This window comes from Salmo salar, chromosome ssa02 (genome assembly GCF_905237065.1).
Source record: "Salmo salar chromosome ssa02, Ssal_v3.1, whole genome shotgun sequence".
Lineage (NCBI taxonomy): Eukaryota > Metazoa > Chordata > Actinopteri > Salmoniformes > Salmonidae > Salmo > Salmo salar.
In genome coordinates, this window is record NC_059443.1 from 93,299,747 (window position 1) to 93,318,603 (window position 18,857).

General features: G+C 45.3%; 1 protein-coding gene across 1 annotated transcript in view; it reads left to right on the plus strand.

Annotated features, from left to right (window-relative positions):
• The window catches only part of LOC106594268 (butyrophilin subfamily 2 member A2), a 65,407-nt gene extending 59,130 nt beyond the window's left edge, over positions 1-6,277 (plus strand). The window contains exons 7-10 of the mRNA XM_045712402.1: positions 636-926; positions 1,214-1,249; positions 5,013-5,081; positions 6,024-6,277. Coding sequence (XP_045568358.1) covers positions 636-926; positions 1,214-1,249; positions 5,013-5,081; positions 6,024-6,214 — 587 coding nt within the window. The 3' untranslated portion in view covers positions 6,215-6,277. The remainder of the gene's footprint in view (positions 1-635; positions 927-1,213; positions 1,250-5,012; positions 5,082-6,023) is intronic.
• Positions 6,278-18,857: the final 12,580 nt, after the last annotated feature.

Genomic DNA, 18,857 nt, shown 5'->3' on the forward strand with positions numbered 1-18,857 from the left:
GGGATACTTTGGGTTAAATAAAGAGAAACAATACCTTAAAGGGATAGTATGGTTTTAAATAAAGAGAAACAATACCTTAAAGGGATACTTTGGGTTAAATAAAGAGAAACAATACCTTAAAGGGATAGTATGGTTTTAAATAAAGAGAAACAATACCTTAAAGGGATACTTTGGGTTAAATAAAGAGAAACAATACCTTAAAGGGATACTTTGGGTTAAATAAAGAGAAACAATACCTTTTTAAAGGGATAGTGTGGTTTTAAATAAAGAGAAGCAATACCTTAAAGGGATACTATGGGTTTAGGTAATGAGACCCTTTCATCTACTTACCCAGAGTCAGATGAACTCGTTGAACTACTGACTGTATGTCTATAACCTCTCATATAATATGAACTGTAGGTCTATAACCTCTCATATAATATGAACTGTAGGTCTATAACCTCTCATATAATATGAACACATTTATTACAGTAAAATTATGTACCAACATTTGGACTTGGGGAAAAGGAGTGTAGAAATATGAGTTCTTTATTTATTTAAAAAAAAAATCTGATAATACAGAGACATAATCAGAGATATTCTCCTTGTGAATGTTTCGGTCTAAATTTAATATATTTTTTCTCTTTTCTAACCAGTTGTCGGGTTTTTGGATGCTCGTAGGCCGAAGCTCGTTGACAATGTCACCAAGGTGATGCCCATAGCAGATGCCCTGAAGTCCATGATCCAAGAACAGCGTTATCGTAACATCTCGGCCGCTGAAACCAACGTGGAGAAGATGAATCTTCTATTCGCGGTCGTAGATTCAGGCGGCGAAGAGGTGAAATCAGCTTTTTACAAGAGTCTAATGAAAGAAGAGCCTGATTTAGTCCTCGACATGCTGAAAGCAGAACCTGATCGAGTCATAAACCTACTGGGTGAAGAACTGGGTAAGCATCGCTCTACCTCTGCTGGAATACACATCACTGGGGGGAGAAAAAAATATTGTTTTTTATGTTGTCATAGTTTTCAAATTCAATTCAACGTTTTTACGAACTACTGTCTTTACTGGTTGAGCAGCTAAAAAAAACAGGTTTGAGCCGATGTGAGATAAATTCATAGACAATTTTTCAATGTGATCGTTATTCAATGTGTCAATCCAAGGTTTTATTAATTTAGAGAGGAAACAGATTTAGTTGGAGATCTTGGTATTTTCTAACTGACTCTGGTCTTTTAGGTATATATCCAAATACAGATGTGGTTGATCACCCTGGTAAGAATCTATCTATCTATCTATCTATCTATCTATCTATCTATCTATCTATCTATCTATCTATCTATCTATCTATCTATCTATCTATCTATCTATCTATCTATCTATCTATCTATCTATCTATCTATCTATCTATCTATCTATCTATCTATCTATCTATCTATCTATCTATCTATCTATCTATCTATCTATCTATCTATCTATCTATCTATCTATCTATCTATCATCTATCAATCTATCTATCTATCTATCTATCTATCTATCTATCTATCTATCTATCTGTCTATCTGTCTGTCTGCGTAGCTCAGTTGGTAGAGCATAGCCTGGGTTGTGGGTTCCATTCCCCCGGGGGACCAGCACAAAAAATGTATTAAAATCTATTCACTCACTGCTGTAAATCGTTCTGCTAAATTACTACAATGTAAAATGCCTTTCTGTTTGCTTTTCTGTCTGCCTGTCTCTGTCTGCCTGTCTCTGTCTGTCTGTCTCTCCGTCCCACATTCCTGTAACATACAGTCACATGTCACAAACTCTCCAAGACAGGAAAATATTACCCATTGATGTCCCACCCACCTATAGAAATATGTTGTTTGCCACACAGAATGATTTCAATGATTATATATTAATTTGGGTTTTCCTGTTTAAAGATGGAAGCATTCAAAAACATACTAAACAGCTGGGTAATTGGTGTGTGTGTGTGTGTGTTTGCGTACACACAGAAATTTGCATACACTAAGTTGACTGTGCCTTTAAACAGCTTGGAAAATTCCCGAAAATGATGTCATGTCTTTAGAAGCTTCTGATAGGCCAATTGACATCATTTGAGTCAATTGGAGGTGTACCTGTGGATGTATTTCAAGGCCTACCTTCAAACTCAGTGCCTCTTTGCTTGACATCATGGGAAAATCAAAATAAATCAGCCAAGATCTCAGAAAACAAATTGTAGACCTCCACAAGTCTGGTTCATCCTTGGGAGCAATTTCCAAATGCCTGAAGGTACCACGTTCATCTGTACAAACAATAGTACGCAAGTATAAACACCATGGGACCACGCAGCCGTCATACCGCTCAGGAAGGAGACACATTCTGTCTCCTAGAGATGAACGATACTTTGGTGCGAAAAGTGCAAATCAATCCCAGAACAGCAGCAAAGGACCTTGTGAAGATGCTGGAGGAAACTAGGACAAAAGTATCTATATCCACAGTAAAACGAGTCCTATATCGATATAACCTGAAAGGCCGCTCAGCAAGGAAGAAGCCACTGCTCCAAATCCAGCATAAAAAATACAGACTACGGATTCCAACTGCACATGGGGACAAAGATCATACTATACTGCTCCAAAAAATAAAGGGAACACTTAAACAACACGTCCTAGATCTGAATGAAAGAAATAATCTTATTAAATAATTTTTTCTTTACATAGTTGAATGTGCTGACAACAAAATCACAAAAAAATAATCAATGGAAATCCAATTTATCAACCCATGGAGGTCTGGATTTGGAGTCACACTCAAAATTAAAGTGGAAAACCACACTACAGGCTGATCCAACTTTGATGTAATGTCCTTAAAACAAGTCAAAATGAGGCTCAGTAGTGTGTGTGGCCTGCACGTGCCTGAATGACCTCCCCTACAACACCGGGGCATGCTCCTGATGAGGTGACGGATGGTCTCCTGAGGGATCTCCTCCCAGACCTGGACTAAAGCATCCGCCAACTCCTGGACAGTCTGTGGTGCAACGTGGCGTTGGTGGATGGAGCGAGACATGATGTCCCAGATGTGCTCAATTGGATTCAGGTCTGAGGAACGGGCGGGCCAGTCCATAGCATCAATGCCTTCCTCTTGCAGGAACTGCTGACACACTCCAGCCACATGAGGTCTAGCATTGTCTTGCATTAGGAGGAACCCAGGGCCAACCGCACCAGCATATGGTCTCATAAGGGGTCTGAGGATCTCATCTCGGCACCTAATGGCAGTCAGGCTACCTCTGGCGAGCACATGGAGGGCTGTGCGGCCCCCCAAAGAAATGCCACCCCACACCATGACTGACCCACCGCCAAACCGGTCATGCTGGAGGATGTTGCAGGCAGCAGAACGTTCTCCACGGCATCTCCAGACTCTGTCACGTCTGTCACATGTGCTCAGTGTGAACCTGCTTTCATCTGTGAAGAGCACAGGGTGCCAGTGGCGAATTTGCCAATCTTGGTGTTCTCTGGCAAATGCCAAACGTCCTGCACGGTGTTGGGCTGTAAGCACAACACCCACCTGTGGACATCGGGCCCTCATACCACCCTCATGGAGTCTGTTTCTGACCGTTTGAGCAGACACATGCACATTTGTGGCCTGCTGGAGGTCATTTTGCAGGGCTCTGGCAGTGCTTCTCCTGCTCCTCCTTGCACAAAGGCGGAGGTAGCGGTCCTGCTGCTGGGTTGTTGCCCTCCTACGGCCTCCTCCACGTCTCCTGATGTACTGGTCTGTCTCCTGGTAGCGCCTCCATGCTCTGGACACTACACTGACAGACACAGCAAACCTTCTTGCCACAGCTCGCATTGATGTGCCATCCTGGATGAGCTGCACTACCTGAGCCACTTGTGTGGGTTGTAGACTCCGTCTCATGCTACCACTAGAGTGAAAGCACCGCCAGCATTCAAAAGTGACCAAAACATCAGCCAGGAAGCATAGGAACTGAGAAGTGGTCTGTGGTCCCCACCTGCAGAACCACTCCTTTATTGGGGGTGTCTTGCTAATTGCCTATAATTTCCACCTGTTGTCTATTCCATTTGCACAACAGCATGTGAAATTTATTGTCAATCAGTGTTGCTTCCTAAGTGGACAGTTTGATTTCACAGAAGTGTGATTGACTTGGAGTTACACTGTGTTGTTTAAGTGTTCCCTTTATTTTTTTGAGCAGTGTATTTGGAGAAATGTCCTCTGGTCTGATGAAACAAAAATAGAACTGTTTGGCCATAATGACCATCGTTATGTTTGGAGGATAAAGGGGGATGCTTACAAACCGAAGAATACCATCCCAACCGTGAAGCACGGGGGTGGCAGCATCATGTTGTGGGCGTGGTTTGCTGCAGGAGGGACTGGTGCACTTCACAAAATAGATGGCATCATGAGTAAGGGAAATGATGTGGATATATTGAAGCAACATCAAGACATCAGTCAGGAAGTTAAAGCTTGGACTCAAATGGGTCTTCCAAATGGACAATGACCCCAAGCATACTTCCAAAGTTGTGTCAAAATGGCTTATGGACAACAAAGTCAAGGTATTGGAGTGGCCATCACAAAGCCCTGACCTCAACCCTATAGAACATTTGTGGGCAGACCTGAAAAAGTGTGTGCGAGCAAGGAGGCCTACAAACCTGACTCAGTTACACCAGCTCTGTCAGGAGGAATGGGTCAAAATTCACCCTACTTATTGTGGGAAGCTTGTGGAAGGCTAGCTGAAACATTTGACCCAAGTTAAACAATTTAAAGGCAATGCTACCAAATACTAATTGAGTGTATGTAAACTTCTGACCCACTGGGAATGTGATGAAAGAAATAACATCTGAAATAAATTCTCTCTACTATTATTCTGACATTTCACATTCTTAAAATAAAGTGGTGATCCTAACCGATCTAAGAAAGGGAATTTTTACTGGGATTACATGTCAGGAATTTGTGAAAAACTGAGTTTAAATGTATTTTGCTAAGGTGTATGTAAACTTCCGACTTCAACTGTATGTTTTAAATGACGATCTGTTGTTGTCCTCAGGGAAAGCTGAAGAAGAAGTCCTCTCCGGGATCGCTTGTCAACACAGAACGCAGAGGAATATCTCCCAAAGTAATCACAGGCTTTATGAGTCTAATGTGTAGCTACTGGTCAGGTTATTAATGTTGTTGTCCTCAGGGGAGAGAAGACCACAGGCTTTATGAGTCTAATGTGTAACTACCGGTCAGGTTATTAATGTTGTTGTCCTCGCGGGAGAGAAGACCACAGGCTTTATGAGTCTAATGTGCAGTTACTGGTCAGGTTATTAATGTTGTTGTCCTCAGGGGAGAGAAGACCTCAGGCTTTATGAGTCTAATGTGTAATTACCAGTCAGGTTATTAATGTGTAATTACCGGTCAGGTTATTAATGTTGTTGTCCTCAGGGGAGAGAAGACCACAGGCTTTATGAGTCTAATGTGTAAATACCATTCAGGTTATTAATGTTGTTGTCCTCAGGGGAGAGAAGACCTCAGGCTTTATGAGTCTAATGTGTAGTTACCGGTCAGGTTATTAATGTTGTTGTCCTCAGGGGAGAGAAGACCTCAGGCTTTATGAGTCTAATATGTAATTACCGGTCAGGTTATTAATGTTGTTGTCCTCAGGGGAGAGAAGACCTCAGGCTTTATGAGTCTAATGTGTAAATACCGGTCAGGTTATTAATGTTGTTGTCCTCAGGGGAGAGAAGACCACAGGCTTTATGAGTCTAATGTGTAAATACCGTTCAGGTTATTAATGTTGTTGTCCTTGGGGAGAGAAGACCACAGGCTTTATGAGTCTAATGTGCAATTACTGGTCAGGTTATTAATGTGTGAATGTTGTTGTCCTCAGGGGAGAGAAGACCTCAGGCTTTATGAGTCTAATGTGTAAATACCGGTCAGGTTATTAATGTTGTTGTCCTCGGGGAGAGAAGACCTCATGCCTTATGAGTCTAATGTGAAATTACCGGTCAGGTTATTAATGTGTGAATGTTGTTGCTTCCTTCTGAATCCTCATTTCTGTATTTTATTTCAACAGATGAGTCTGGGAGAGACAGAGTTGAAATGATGGAGATGCAACCCTTACTGGGTCCTGGATCAGAGACAGTAGGGGCAGCGGGGAATGTAGAGATGGAGACAGACAGTAGGGGCAGCGGGGAATGTAGAGACGGAGACAGACAGACAGTAGGGGCAGCGGGGAATGTAGAGATGGAGACAGACAGACAGTAGGGGCAGTGGGGAATGTAGAGATGGAGACAGACAGTAGAGGCAGTGGGGAATGTAGAGATGGAGACAGACAGTAGGGGCAGCGGGGAATGTAGAGATGGAGACAGACAGACAGTCAGGGCAGCGGGGAATGTAGAGATGGAGACAGACAGACAGTAGGGGCAGCGAGGAATGTAGAGATGGAGACAGACAGTAGGGGCAGCGGGGAATGTAGAGATGGAGACAGACAGACAGTAGGGGCAGCGGGGAATGTAGAGATGGAGACAGACAGACAGTAGGGGCAGTGGGGAATGTAGAGATGGAGACAGACAGACAGTAGGGGCAGCGGGGAATGTAGAGATGGAGACAGACAGTAGGGGCAGAGGGGAATGTAGAGATGGAGACAGACAGACAGTAGGGGCAGCGGGGAATGTAGAGATGGAGACAGACAGACAGTAGGGGCAGTGGGGAATGTAGAGATGGAGACAGACAGACAGTAGGGGCAGCGGGAATGTAGAGATGGAGACAGACAGACAGTAGGGGCAGCGGGGAATGTAGAGATGGAGACAGACAGACAATAGGGGCAGCGAGGAATGTAGAGATGGAGACAGACAGACAGTAGGGGCAGCGGGGAATGTAGAGATGGAGACAGACAGACAGTAGGGGCAGCGGGGAATGTAGAGATGGAGACAGACAGACAGTAGGGGCAGTGGGGAATGTAGAGATGGAGACAGACAGGCAGTAGGGGCAGTGGGGAATGTAGAGATGGAGACAGACAGGCAGTAGGGGCAGCGGGGAATGTAGAGATGGAGACAGACAGACAGTAGGGGCAGCGGGGAATGTAGAGATGGAGACAGACAGGCAGTAGGGGCAGCGGGGAATGTAGAGATGGAGACAGACAGACAGTAGGGGCAGCGGGGAATGTAGAGATGGAGACAGCCCTTAATACAGCCCTTAATACAGCCCTTAATACAGCCCTTAATACAGCCCTTAGTACAGCCCTTAGTACAGCCCTTAATACAGCCCTTAATACAGCCCTTAATACAGCCCTTAATACATTATGAATCGTTATAGTAAAACAGGAAGTTAGAAACAGACACTGGGGGCATTATGAATCGTTATAGTAAAACAGGAAGGTAGAAAGAGAAATCTTAGCAGGGATACAGGAGGCCCATGAACTAAACCCTGGACCTGCAAAGCCAGTCCCACTACTTGTTTACATTTCAGTCAGGGACCGATTTAGACCCGTCACAACAACAAAGCGGGTGGCAATTAATTATCAGGTTGAACAGAAAAAAAACAGTCGGCTCAGGATCTCATTTGTATTTATATTTTTATTTAACCTTTATTTAACTAGGGTTAGAGTTGATAATATATATATTGATATATTATCAATATATATATATATATATATATATATAATCACCAAATGCAAATTGATTACGTAAAAATCATACAATGTGATTTTCTGGATTTTTGTTTTAGATTCTGTCTCTCACAGTTGAAGTGTACCTGTGATTAAAAATTACAGACCTCTACATGCTTTGTAAGTAGGAAAACCTGCAAAATCGGCAGTGTATGAAATACTTTAATCTCCCCACTGTATATATATACATATATATAACGTGTCAGTGATTTGACCACCAGCTTGATTGCCAAACTGATTAGTTAAGACTCTGGAATCCGTTTTCAGTACGGTAATGTACAATGTTATTATTATTTTTTTCAACTTTTGTCAGACCGTTTACTGGACCATGTTTGTATTATGGATGTTATGTAGTCTTGTTAATGAATACACTTGAATACTAATGCTGTACATCTTTCAGGATAAAAATTTAAAAAAAACTTGTGCTAAATAACTGTATTGTGAAAGGGGACAATCTCACCACTAAATCCCTGTAGAAGACAGCAGTCAAGTCAAGGATTAAATACAGGAATTATCTTTACCGTTTGATATGAAGGGGTGAAATACAGGTGTCACGGTTGTCGTAAGGAAGAAGCGGACCAAAGTGCAGCGTGTGTGTCATTCCACATTTTATTTACACTGTGAAACAATGCGATACATAAACAATTAACTGAACGAACAAAAACAACAAACCGTGACGCAGAGATAACATGTACTCAAAAACAATCTCCCACAAACCCAGGTAGAAAAAAAAACTACTTAAATATGATCTCCAATTAGAGACAACGAGGACCAGCTGCCCCTAATTGGAGATCATCCCAAAACAAAAACTCCAACATAGAAATACAAGACTAGAACATGAACATAGAAATAGAAAACATAGAAAAAACACCCTCCTGTCACGCCCTGACCTACTCTACCATAGAAAATAACATCTTACTAGGGTCAAGACGTGACAATAGGAATCATCTTTACTGTTTGATATGAAGGGGTGAACTATAGGAATCATCTTTACTGTTTTATATGAAGGGGTGAACTATAGGAATCATATTTACTGTTTGATATGAAGGGGTGAACTACAGGAATCATCTTTACTGTTTGATATGAAGGGGTGAACTACAGGAATCATCTTTACTGTTTGATATGAAGGGGTGAGTCTTCCCTGTGGCTCTGTTTGTGGAGCATGGTGTGTGCAACGCCAGGGTGTGGGTTCGATTCCCACGGGGGGCCAGTACAAAAAATAAATAAAAAATGTTTTTAAAAAATGCATGAAATGAAATGTATGCATTCACTACTGTAAGTCGCTCTGGATAAGAGCGTCTGCTAAATGACTAAAATGTAAATGTCACGTCCTGGCCAGTATAAGGTTAATTGGTATTGTAGTTTGGTCAGGACGTGGCAGAGGGTATTCGTTTTATGTGGTTCGGGGTGGTGTGTTTTGTTGAAGGGGCATTTGGTTTAAGTATTCCGGGGTTTTTGGGCACTGTTTGGTTTTCAGGTTTAGTCTATGTCTATGTTTAGTCTAGTATGTCTGTTTCTATGTTTGGTTAATTGGGGTTGGGACTCTCAGTTGAAGGCAGGTGTTGTCTATCTGCCTTTGATTGAGAGTCCCATATATTAGGGTGTGTTTGTTATTTGTGGGTGATTGTTCTGTGTTAGCCTTGTGCCTTGCAGACTGTCAGTCGATCGTTATTTCTGTTTGTTATTTTGGTGTTCATTTTGTATTCATTAAAACGATGAGATGAGCATTCACATACCTGCTGCGTTTTGGTCCTCTTTAACCGACGACAAGCGTGACAGTAAATGTAAAATGGATAAAATACAGGAATCATGATAACTGTTTGATATGAAGGGGTGAATAGAGAAACTTTGATATGGGTGGTGGCCACAATACTGAAACCATCATGAGGGACCAGAGCATACTCTGAGTTCGTATGACTGTAGGTCAGATAGAGCAACGGGGCCAGAGCATGGTAAATCACCATGAGGGACCAGAGCATGGTAAAGGGACCAGAGCATGGTAAAGGGACCAGAGCATGGTAAATCACCATGAGGGACCAGAGCATGGTAAAGGGACCAGAGCATGGTAAAGGGACCAGAGCATGGTAAAGGGACCAGAGCATGGTAAATCACCATGAGGGACCAGAGCATGGTAAAGGGACCAGAGCATGGTAAAGGGACCAGAGCATGGTAAAGGGGCCAGAGCATTGTAAAGGGACCAGAGCATGGTAAAGGGACCAGAGCATGTTAAAGGGACCAGAGCATGGGAAAGGGACCAGAGCATGGTAAATCACCATGAGGGACCAGAGCATGGTAAAGGGGCCAGAGCATGGTAAAGGGACCAGAGCATGGTAAAGGGACCAGAGCATGGTAAAGGGACCAGAGCATGGTAAAAGGACCAGAGCATGGGAAAGGGACCAGAGCATGGTAAAGGGACCAGAGCATCGTAAAGGGACCAGAGCATGTTAAAGGGACCAGAGCATGGTAAAGGAACCAGAGCATGGTAAATCACCATGAGGGACCAGAGCATGGTAAAGGGACCAGAGCATGGTAAAGGGGCCAGAGCATGGTAAAGGGACCAGAGCATGTTAAAGGGACCAGAGCATGGGAAAGCGACCAGAGCATGGTAAATCACCATGAGGGACCAGAGCATGGTAAAGGGGCCAGAGCATGGTAAATCACCATGAGGGACCAGAGCATGGTAAAGGGACCAGAGCATGGTAAAGGGACCAGAGCATGGTAAATCACCATGAGGGACCAGAGCATGGTAAATCACCATGAGGGACCAGAGCATGGTAAAGGGACCAGAGCATGGTAAAGGGACCAGAGCATGGTAAAGGGACCAGAGCATGGTAAACTGGCCAGAGCATGGTAAAGGGACCAGAGCATGGTAAAGGGACCAGAGCATGTTAAAGGGACCAGAGCATGGTAAAGGGACCAGAGCATGGTAAATCACCATGAGGGACCAGAGCATGGTAAAGGGGCCAGAGCATGGTAAAGGGACCAGAGCATGGTAAAGGGACCAGAGCATGTTAAAGGGACCAGAGCATGGTAAAGGGACCAGAGCATGGTAAATCACCATGAGGGACCAGAGCATGGTAAAGGGACCAGAGCATGGTAAATCATCATGAGGGACCAGAGCATGGTAAAGGGACCAGAGCATGGTAAAGGGACCAGAGCATGGTAAAGGGACCAGAGCATGGTAAAGGGGCCAGAGCATGGTAAAGGGACCAGAGCATGGTAAAGGGACCAGAGCATGGTAAATCACCATGAGGGACCAGAGCATGGTAAATCACCTTGAGGGACCAGAGCATGGTAAATCACCATGAGGGACCAGAGCATGGTAAAGGGGCCAGAGCATGGTAAAGGGACCAGAGCATGGTAAAGGGACCAGAGCATGGTAAAGGGACCAGAGCATGGTAAAGGGACCAGAGCATGTTAAAGGGACCAGAGCATGGTAAAGGGACCAGAGCATGGTAAATCACCATGAGGGACCAGAGCATGGTAAAGGGACCAGAGCATGGTAAAGGGGCCAGAGCATGGTAAAGGGACCAGAGCATGTTAAAGGGACCAGAGCATGGGAAAGGGACCAGAGCTTGGTAAATCACCATGAGGGACCAGAGCATGGTAAAGGGGCCAGAGCATGGTAAATCACCATGAGGGACCAGAGCATGGTAAAGGGACCAGAGCATGGTAAAGGGACCAGAGCATGGTAAATCACCATGAGGGACCAGAGCATGGTAAATCACCATGAGGGACCAGAGCATGGTAAAGGGACCAGAGCATGGTAAAGGGACCAGAGCATGGTACATCACCATGAGGGGCCAGAGCATGGTAAATCACCATGAGGGACCAGAGCATGGTAAAGGGGCCAGAGCATGGTAAAGGGACCAGAGCATGATAAAGGGACCAGAGCATGGTAAAGGGACCAGAGCATGGTAAAGGGACCAGAGCATGGTAAATCATCATGAGGGACCAGAGCATGGTAAATGGACCAGAGCATGGTAAATCACCATGAGGGACCAGAGCATGGTAAAGGGACCAGAGCATGGTAAAGGGACCAGAGCATGGTAAATCACCATGAGGGACCAGAGCATGGTAAAGGGACCAGAGCATGGTAAATCACCATGAGGGGCCAGAGCATGGTAAAGGGACCAGAGCATGGTAAATCACCATGAGGGACCAGAGCATGGTAAAGGGACCAGAGCATGGTTAATCATCCTGAGGGACCAGAGCATGGTAAAGGGACCAGAGCATGGTAAATCACCATGAGGGACCAGAGCATGGTAAAGGGACCAGAGCATGGCAAAGGGACCAGAGCATGGTAAAGGGACCAGATCATGGTAAAGGGACCAGAGCATGGTAAAGGGACCAGAGCATGGTAAAGGGACAAGAGCATGGTAAATCACCATGAGGGACCAGAGCATGGTAAAGAGACCAGAGCATGGTAAAGGGACCAGAGCATGTTAAAGGGACCATAGCATGGTAAATCACCATGATGGGCCAGAGCATGGTAAAGGGACCAGAGCATGGTAAAGGGACCAGAGCATGGTAAATCACCATGAGGGACCAGAGCATGGTAAAGGGACCAGAGCATGGTAAAGGGACCAGAGCATGGTAAAGGGACCAGAGCATGGTAAAGGGACCAGAGCATGGGAAAGGGACCAGAGCATGGTAAATCACCTTGAGGGACCAGAGCATGGTAAAGGGGCCAGAGCATGGTAAAGGGACCAGAGCATGGTAAAGGGACCAGAGCATGGTAAATCACCATGAGGGACCAGAGCATGGTAAAGGGACCAGAGCATGGTAAAGGGGCCAGAGCATGGTAAAGGGACCAGAGCATGTTAAAGGGACCAGAGCATGGTACATCACCATGAGGGGCCAGAGCATGGTAAAGGGACCAGAGCATGGTAAATCACCATGAGGGGCCAGAGCATGGTAAAGGGACCAGAGCATGGTAAAGGGACCAGAGCATGGTAAATCATCATGAGGGACCAGAGCATGGTAAAGGGACCACAGCATGGTACATCACCATGAGGGGCCAGAGCATGGTAAAGGGACCAGAGCATGGTAAAGGGACCAGAGCATGGTAAATCATCATGAGGGACCAGAGCATGGTAAAGGGACCAGAGCATGGTACATCACCATGAGGGGCCAGAGCATGGTAAAGGGACCAGAGCATGGTAAATCACCATGAGGGGCCAGAGCATGGTAAAGGGACCAGAGCATGGTAAAGGGACCAGAGCATGGTAAAGGGACCAGAGCATGGTAAATCATCATGAGGGACCAGAGCATGGTAAAGGGACCAGAGCATGGTACATCACCATGAGGGGCCAGAGCATGGTAAAGGGACCAGAGCATGGTCTTTCACCAAGAGGGACCAGAGCATGGTAAAGTGACCAGGACATGGTAAATCACCATGAGGGACCAGAGCATGGTAAAGGGACCAGAGCATGGTAAAGGGACCAGAGCATGGTAAAGGGACCAGAGCATGGTAAATCACCATGAGTGGCCAGAGCATGATAAAGGGACCAGAGCATGGTAAATCACCATGAGGGACCAGAGCATGGTAAAGGGACCAGAGCATGGTAAATCACCATGAGGGACCAGAGCATGGTAAAGGGACCAGAGCATGGTAAAGGGACCAGAGCATGGTAAAGGGACCAGAGCATGGTAAAGGGGCCAGAGCATGGTAAATCACCATGAGGGACCAGAGCATGGTAAAGGGACCAGAGCATGGTAAAGGGGCCAGAGCATGGTAAAGGGACCAGAGCATGGTAAAGGGGCCAGAGCATGGTAAAGGGACCAGAGCATGGTAAAGGGACCAGAGCATGGTAAAGGGACCAGAGCATGGTAAATCACCATGAGGGGCCAGAGCATGGTAAAGGGACCAGAGCATGGTAAAGGGACCAGAGCATGGTAAATCACCATGAGGGACCAGAGCATGGTAAAGGGACCAGAGCATGGTAAAGGGACCAGAGCATGGTAAAGGGACCAGAGCATGGTAAAGGGGCCAGAGCATGGTAAATCACCATGAGTGGCCAGAGCATGATAAAGGGACCAGAGCATGGTAAATCACCATGAGGGACCAGAGCATGGTAAAGGGACAAGAGCATGGTAAATCATCATGAGGGACCAGAGCATGGTAAAGGCACCAGAGCATGGTAAAGGGACCAGAGCATGGTAAAGTGACCAGGACATGGTAAATCACCATGAGGGACCAGAGCATGGTAAAGGGACCAGAGCATGGTAAAGGGACCAGAGCATGGTAAAGGGACCAGAGCATGGTAAATCACCATGAGGAACAAGAGCATGGTAAAGGGACCAGAGCATGGAAAGGGACCAGAGCATGGTAAAGGGACCAGAGCATGGTAAATCACCATGAGGGACCAGAGCATGGTAATGGGACCAGAGCATGGTACATCACCATGAGGGACCAGAGCATGGTAAAGGGACCAGAGCATGGTAAATCATCATGAAGGACCAGAGCATGGTAAATCATCCTGAGGGACCAGAGCATGGTAAATCATCATGAGGGACCAGAGCATGGTAAAGGGACCAGATCATGATAAAGGGGCCAGAGCATGGTAACGGGACCAGAGCATGGTAAATCACCATGAGGGACCAGAGCATGGTAAAGGGACCAGAGCATGGTAAAGGGACCAGAGCATGGTAAAGGGACCAGATCATGGTAAAGGGACCAGAGCATGGTAAAGGGGCCAGAGCTTGGTAAAGGGACCAGAGCATGGTAAAGGGACCAGATCATGGTAAAGGGACCAGAGCATGGTAAAGGGACCAGAGCATGGTAAAGGGACCAGAGCATGGTAAATCATCATGAGTGGCCAGAGCATGGTAAATCACCATGAGGGACCAGAGCATGGTAAAGTGACCAGAGCATGGTAAAGGGACCAGAGCATGGTAAAGGGACCAGAGCATGGTAAATCACCATGAGGGACCAGAGCATGGTAAAGGGACCAGAGCATGGTAAATCACCATGAGGGACCAGAGCATGGTAAAGGGACCAGAGCATGGTAAAGGGACCAGAGCATGGTAAAGGGACCAGAGCATGGTAAAGGGACCAGAGCATGGTAAATCACCATGAGGTACCAGAGCATGGTAAAGGGACCAGAGCATGGTAAATCACCATGAGGGACCAGAGCATGGTAAAGGGACCAGAGCATGGTAAAGGGACCAGAGCATGGTAAAGGGACCAGAGCATGGTAAATCACCATGAGGTACCAGAGCATGGTAAAGTGACCAGAGCATGGTAAATCACCATGAGGGACCAGAGCATGGTAAAGGGACCAGAGCATGGTAAAGGGACCAGAGCATGGTAAAGGGACCAGAGCATGGTAATGGGACCAGAGCATGGTAAAGGGACCAGAGCATGGTAAATCACCATGAGGGACCAGAGCATGGTAAAGGGACCAGAGCATGGAAAGGGACCAGAGCATGGTAAAGGGACCAGAGCATGTTAAAGGGACCAGAGCATGGTAAAGGGACCAGAGCATGGTAAATCACCATGAGGGACCAGAGCATGGTAAAGGGACCAGAGCATGGTAAATCACCATGAGGGACCAGATCATGGTAAAGGGACCAGAGCATGGTAAAGAGACCAGAGCATGGTAAAGGGACCAGAGCATGGTAAAGGGACCAGAGCATGGTAAAGGGACCAGAGCATGGTAAAGGGACCAGAGCATGGTAAATCATCATGATAACTCGAGTTCAGTCTGGGGGGGGGGACTAGTTTTTGAACGGTCATCCAACTCTGAATTCAAATGACCGAAACTCTGGGATCTTTCTAGAGCTTCGACTTTCCGACGTGAATTATCACTGATGTCATGTTTCGACCTTGTTTTGTTTTTGTCTTGATTCCTCTGTCAAGGTAATTTACCTGATGGTTCCCAGGTGTCTTGATTTACCTGTGAAGGTAATTTACCTGATGGTTCCCAGGTGTCTTGATTCCTCTGTCAAGGTAATTTACCTGATGGTTCCCAGGTGTCTTGATTCCTCTGTCAAGGTAATTTACCTGATGGTTCCCAGGTGTCTTGATTCCTCTGTCAAGGTAATTTACCTGATGGTTCCCAGGTGTCTTGATTCCTCTGTCAAGGTAATTTCCCTGATGGTTCCCAGGTGTCTTGATTCCTCTGTCAAGGTAATTTACCTGATGGTTCCCAGGTGTCTTGTTTTACCTGTTGGTTCCCAGGTGTCTTGATTCCTCTGTCAAGGTAATTTACCTGTTTGTTCCCAGGTGTCTTGATTTACCTGTCAAGGTAATTTACCTGATGGTTCCCAGGTGTCTTGATTTACCTGTCAAGGTAATTTACCTGATGGTTCCCAGGTGTCTTGATTCCTCTGTCAAGGTAATTTACCTGATGGTTCCCAGGTGTCTTGAAAGCATCATTTTTTTTTTAAAGGGTGGTTGCGGAGAGGCGACGCGAGGAGTCAAACAAACAAAAAAAACGATTGAAATTCACCCACAATCCACCACTTCTTAGCCAATGATCATCAGGCTACAAATATGATGGGGGAAACCGACATTTTCCAATATCTAACCAATCAGAAAACAACTTTTACACGCTCTAGTCTCCCATGATGTTGAGGGGGGGGGGTCGGAAGGTGGATAAAGGTGTGTGTTAGTGTGTGTGTGTGTGTGTGTGTGTGTGTGTGTGTGTGTGTGTGTGTGTGTGTGTGTGTGTGTGTGTGTGTGTGTGTGTGTGTGTGTGTGTGTGTGTGTATTAACTGTAGACGGGGTGATGATGCTGGGGGATCGGAAGTGTCCAGTGTGAAAGAGGCAGGTTAAAATGGCCAGAGTGTAACGCGGGTCGTATAAAGGGGACCAAGGTGCAGCGAGTAGAGTGCTCATATTTACTTTTTATGAATAAACTTTAACAAAACGACCGACAACAGTTCCGTCAGGTGAACATACACTAAACAGAAAACAACAACCCACAAAAACCCAGGAAGAAAAAAAAACCTTCTTAAATACGATCTCCAATCAGAGGCCGCCTCCAACTGGAGATCAACCCAAATAACCCCAACATAGAAATAGAAAAAACTAGAACTAAAACATAGAAATAGAAAACATAGAAGAAAAAAAACCCAAAAAACACCCTGACCTACTCTACTATAGAAAATGACGTCTTACTAGGGTCAGGACGTGACACAGAGAGTCAGAGTAGTGCAGAAGGTGTCGTATGCTGAGGCAGTGAAGAAAGTAGAGGAGGATGGGTCAAAGGGGCGAGGAGGGGGGGGGGTGTCCTAAGAGGATCCCAGTGAGTAGTAGATTTAATCCAAGCACAGAAGGATCGGCCAACGTTTGATTTATACTTCAGTAAGGTTGACTTCTTAGCATTCATGTGTTTATTTCACCTTTATTTAACCAGGTAGACTAGTTGAGAACAAGTTCTCATTTACAATTGCAATAAATAGGCCATAGTGGCGAAGTAATTACAATATAGCAATTAAACACTGGAGTGGTAGAATGTGCAGAAGATGAGTGTGCAAGTAGAGATACTGGGGTGCAAAGGAGCAAAATAAATAAATAAATACAGTATGGGGATGAGGTAGGTAGATGGGCTGTTTACAGATGGGCTATGTACAGGTGCAGTAATCTGTGAGCTGCTTGACAGCTGGTGCTTAAAGCTAAGTGAGGGAGATGGGAAATTCATAGCAAAACTGTTACCACATAAACTGAATGTAAAAACAAAAACAAAAAATCACAGAAGATATATGCTGTGGTGACATCTGCAGAGATGTATTTTTTTTTAGGTTTATGAAATATTGACTTCTGAAGTGTTTGTGTGTTTGACCGGGTGGGGTCGGTGTCCCGTCGTCCTATATCAGGCCGTTAGCATGACCTGATAGGGTCAAAGTAATGGAAGGTGAAAGCAGTGTTATTTTTAATGAGTGTACATTTACATTTTAGTCATTTAGCAGATGCTCTTATCCAGAGCGACTTACAGTAGTGAATGCACACATTTCATACATTTTTTTTTTCTTCCCGTTCGAACCCAGAACCATTGGCATTGCAAACACCATGCTCTACCAACTGAGCCACCACAGGACTACAGATTGTGTGTAGATGGTGATATCAAGGGGACTCTTAATTTCATTTAATTTAATTTCTTCTTATTACAGTTTTTCCTCAATTGTTTACACACAAATACTGGTACTTGTGAGACACAATGACCACAACATGTAACTTGTGCACCAACCCCCCCCCCTGAACCAATTCTGCTAAACTACAAGCACAATTCCTGCTTTACACTCAAATTGCAGTTCTAAAAACACACTTTTTTTTTTTCAAAAACACTACACACAAATGTCTTTGCATTTGGCACAATTTTCATGCAGAAAATCTCTTGTTTTCATAATATGAACACACCGCCATTCAAATATGCACACTGACTCATCACATTTAACCAGGTATTTATATATTATATATATATATATATATATATATATATATAACCCTTTAATTATATTTAATTATATTATTTAATATGCACACTGACTCATCACATGGGCAAACACCCTTCGCACAGTTTTACAATTAGCAATCAGAGCTTTAGAATAAAAGGGCAACAGGTGAGCTCTTCTGTTTTGGAGCAATGGATGCCAACATTGGAAACAGAGGCAGAGCCAGAGGAGTGAGAGTAAGAGGACGGGGAGGATGAGGACGAGGACGAGGACGAGGACGAGGACGAGGACAAGGACAAGGACGAGGACAAGGACGAGGACAAGGACGAGGACAAGGACCGTAATCTCTGATGAGATCCGAGCCACAATGGATGCCAACATTGGAAACAGAGGCAGAGCCAGAGGAGTGAGAGTGAGAGTAAGAGGAGGAGGACGAGGACGGGAAGGACGAGGACGGGAAGGACGAGAGTCCTTGAGCTGGAGGTGGCTGCAGTGGAGCACCAGTTCATCTTCATTGATGAGGTTGGATTCAACCTCACAAAAAGACGAAAGAGGGGAAGGAATATCATCGGCCAGCGTTTCCATTGTTCAAGTCCCTGGCCAGCGAGGAGGGAACATCACAATGTGTGCAGCGATTACCCACCACGGCGTCATCCATCACCACGCTACCCTTGGCCCCTACAACACCGCCCATCTGATCGCATTCCTGGACACCCTACACAACACACTCATTCTCTAGGTTTCTTCCTAGGTTCTGGTCTTTCTAGGGGAGTTTTTCCTAGCCACGGTGCTTCTACACCTGCATTGCTTGCTGTTTGGGGATTTTAGGCTGGGTTTCTG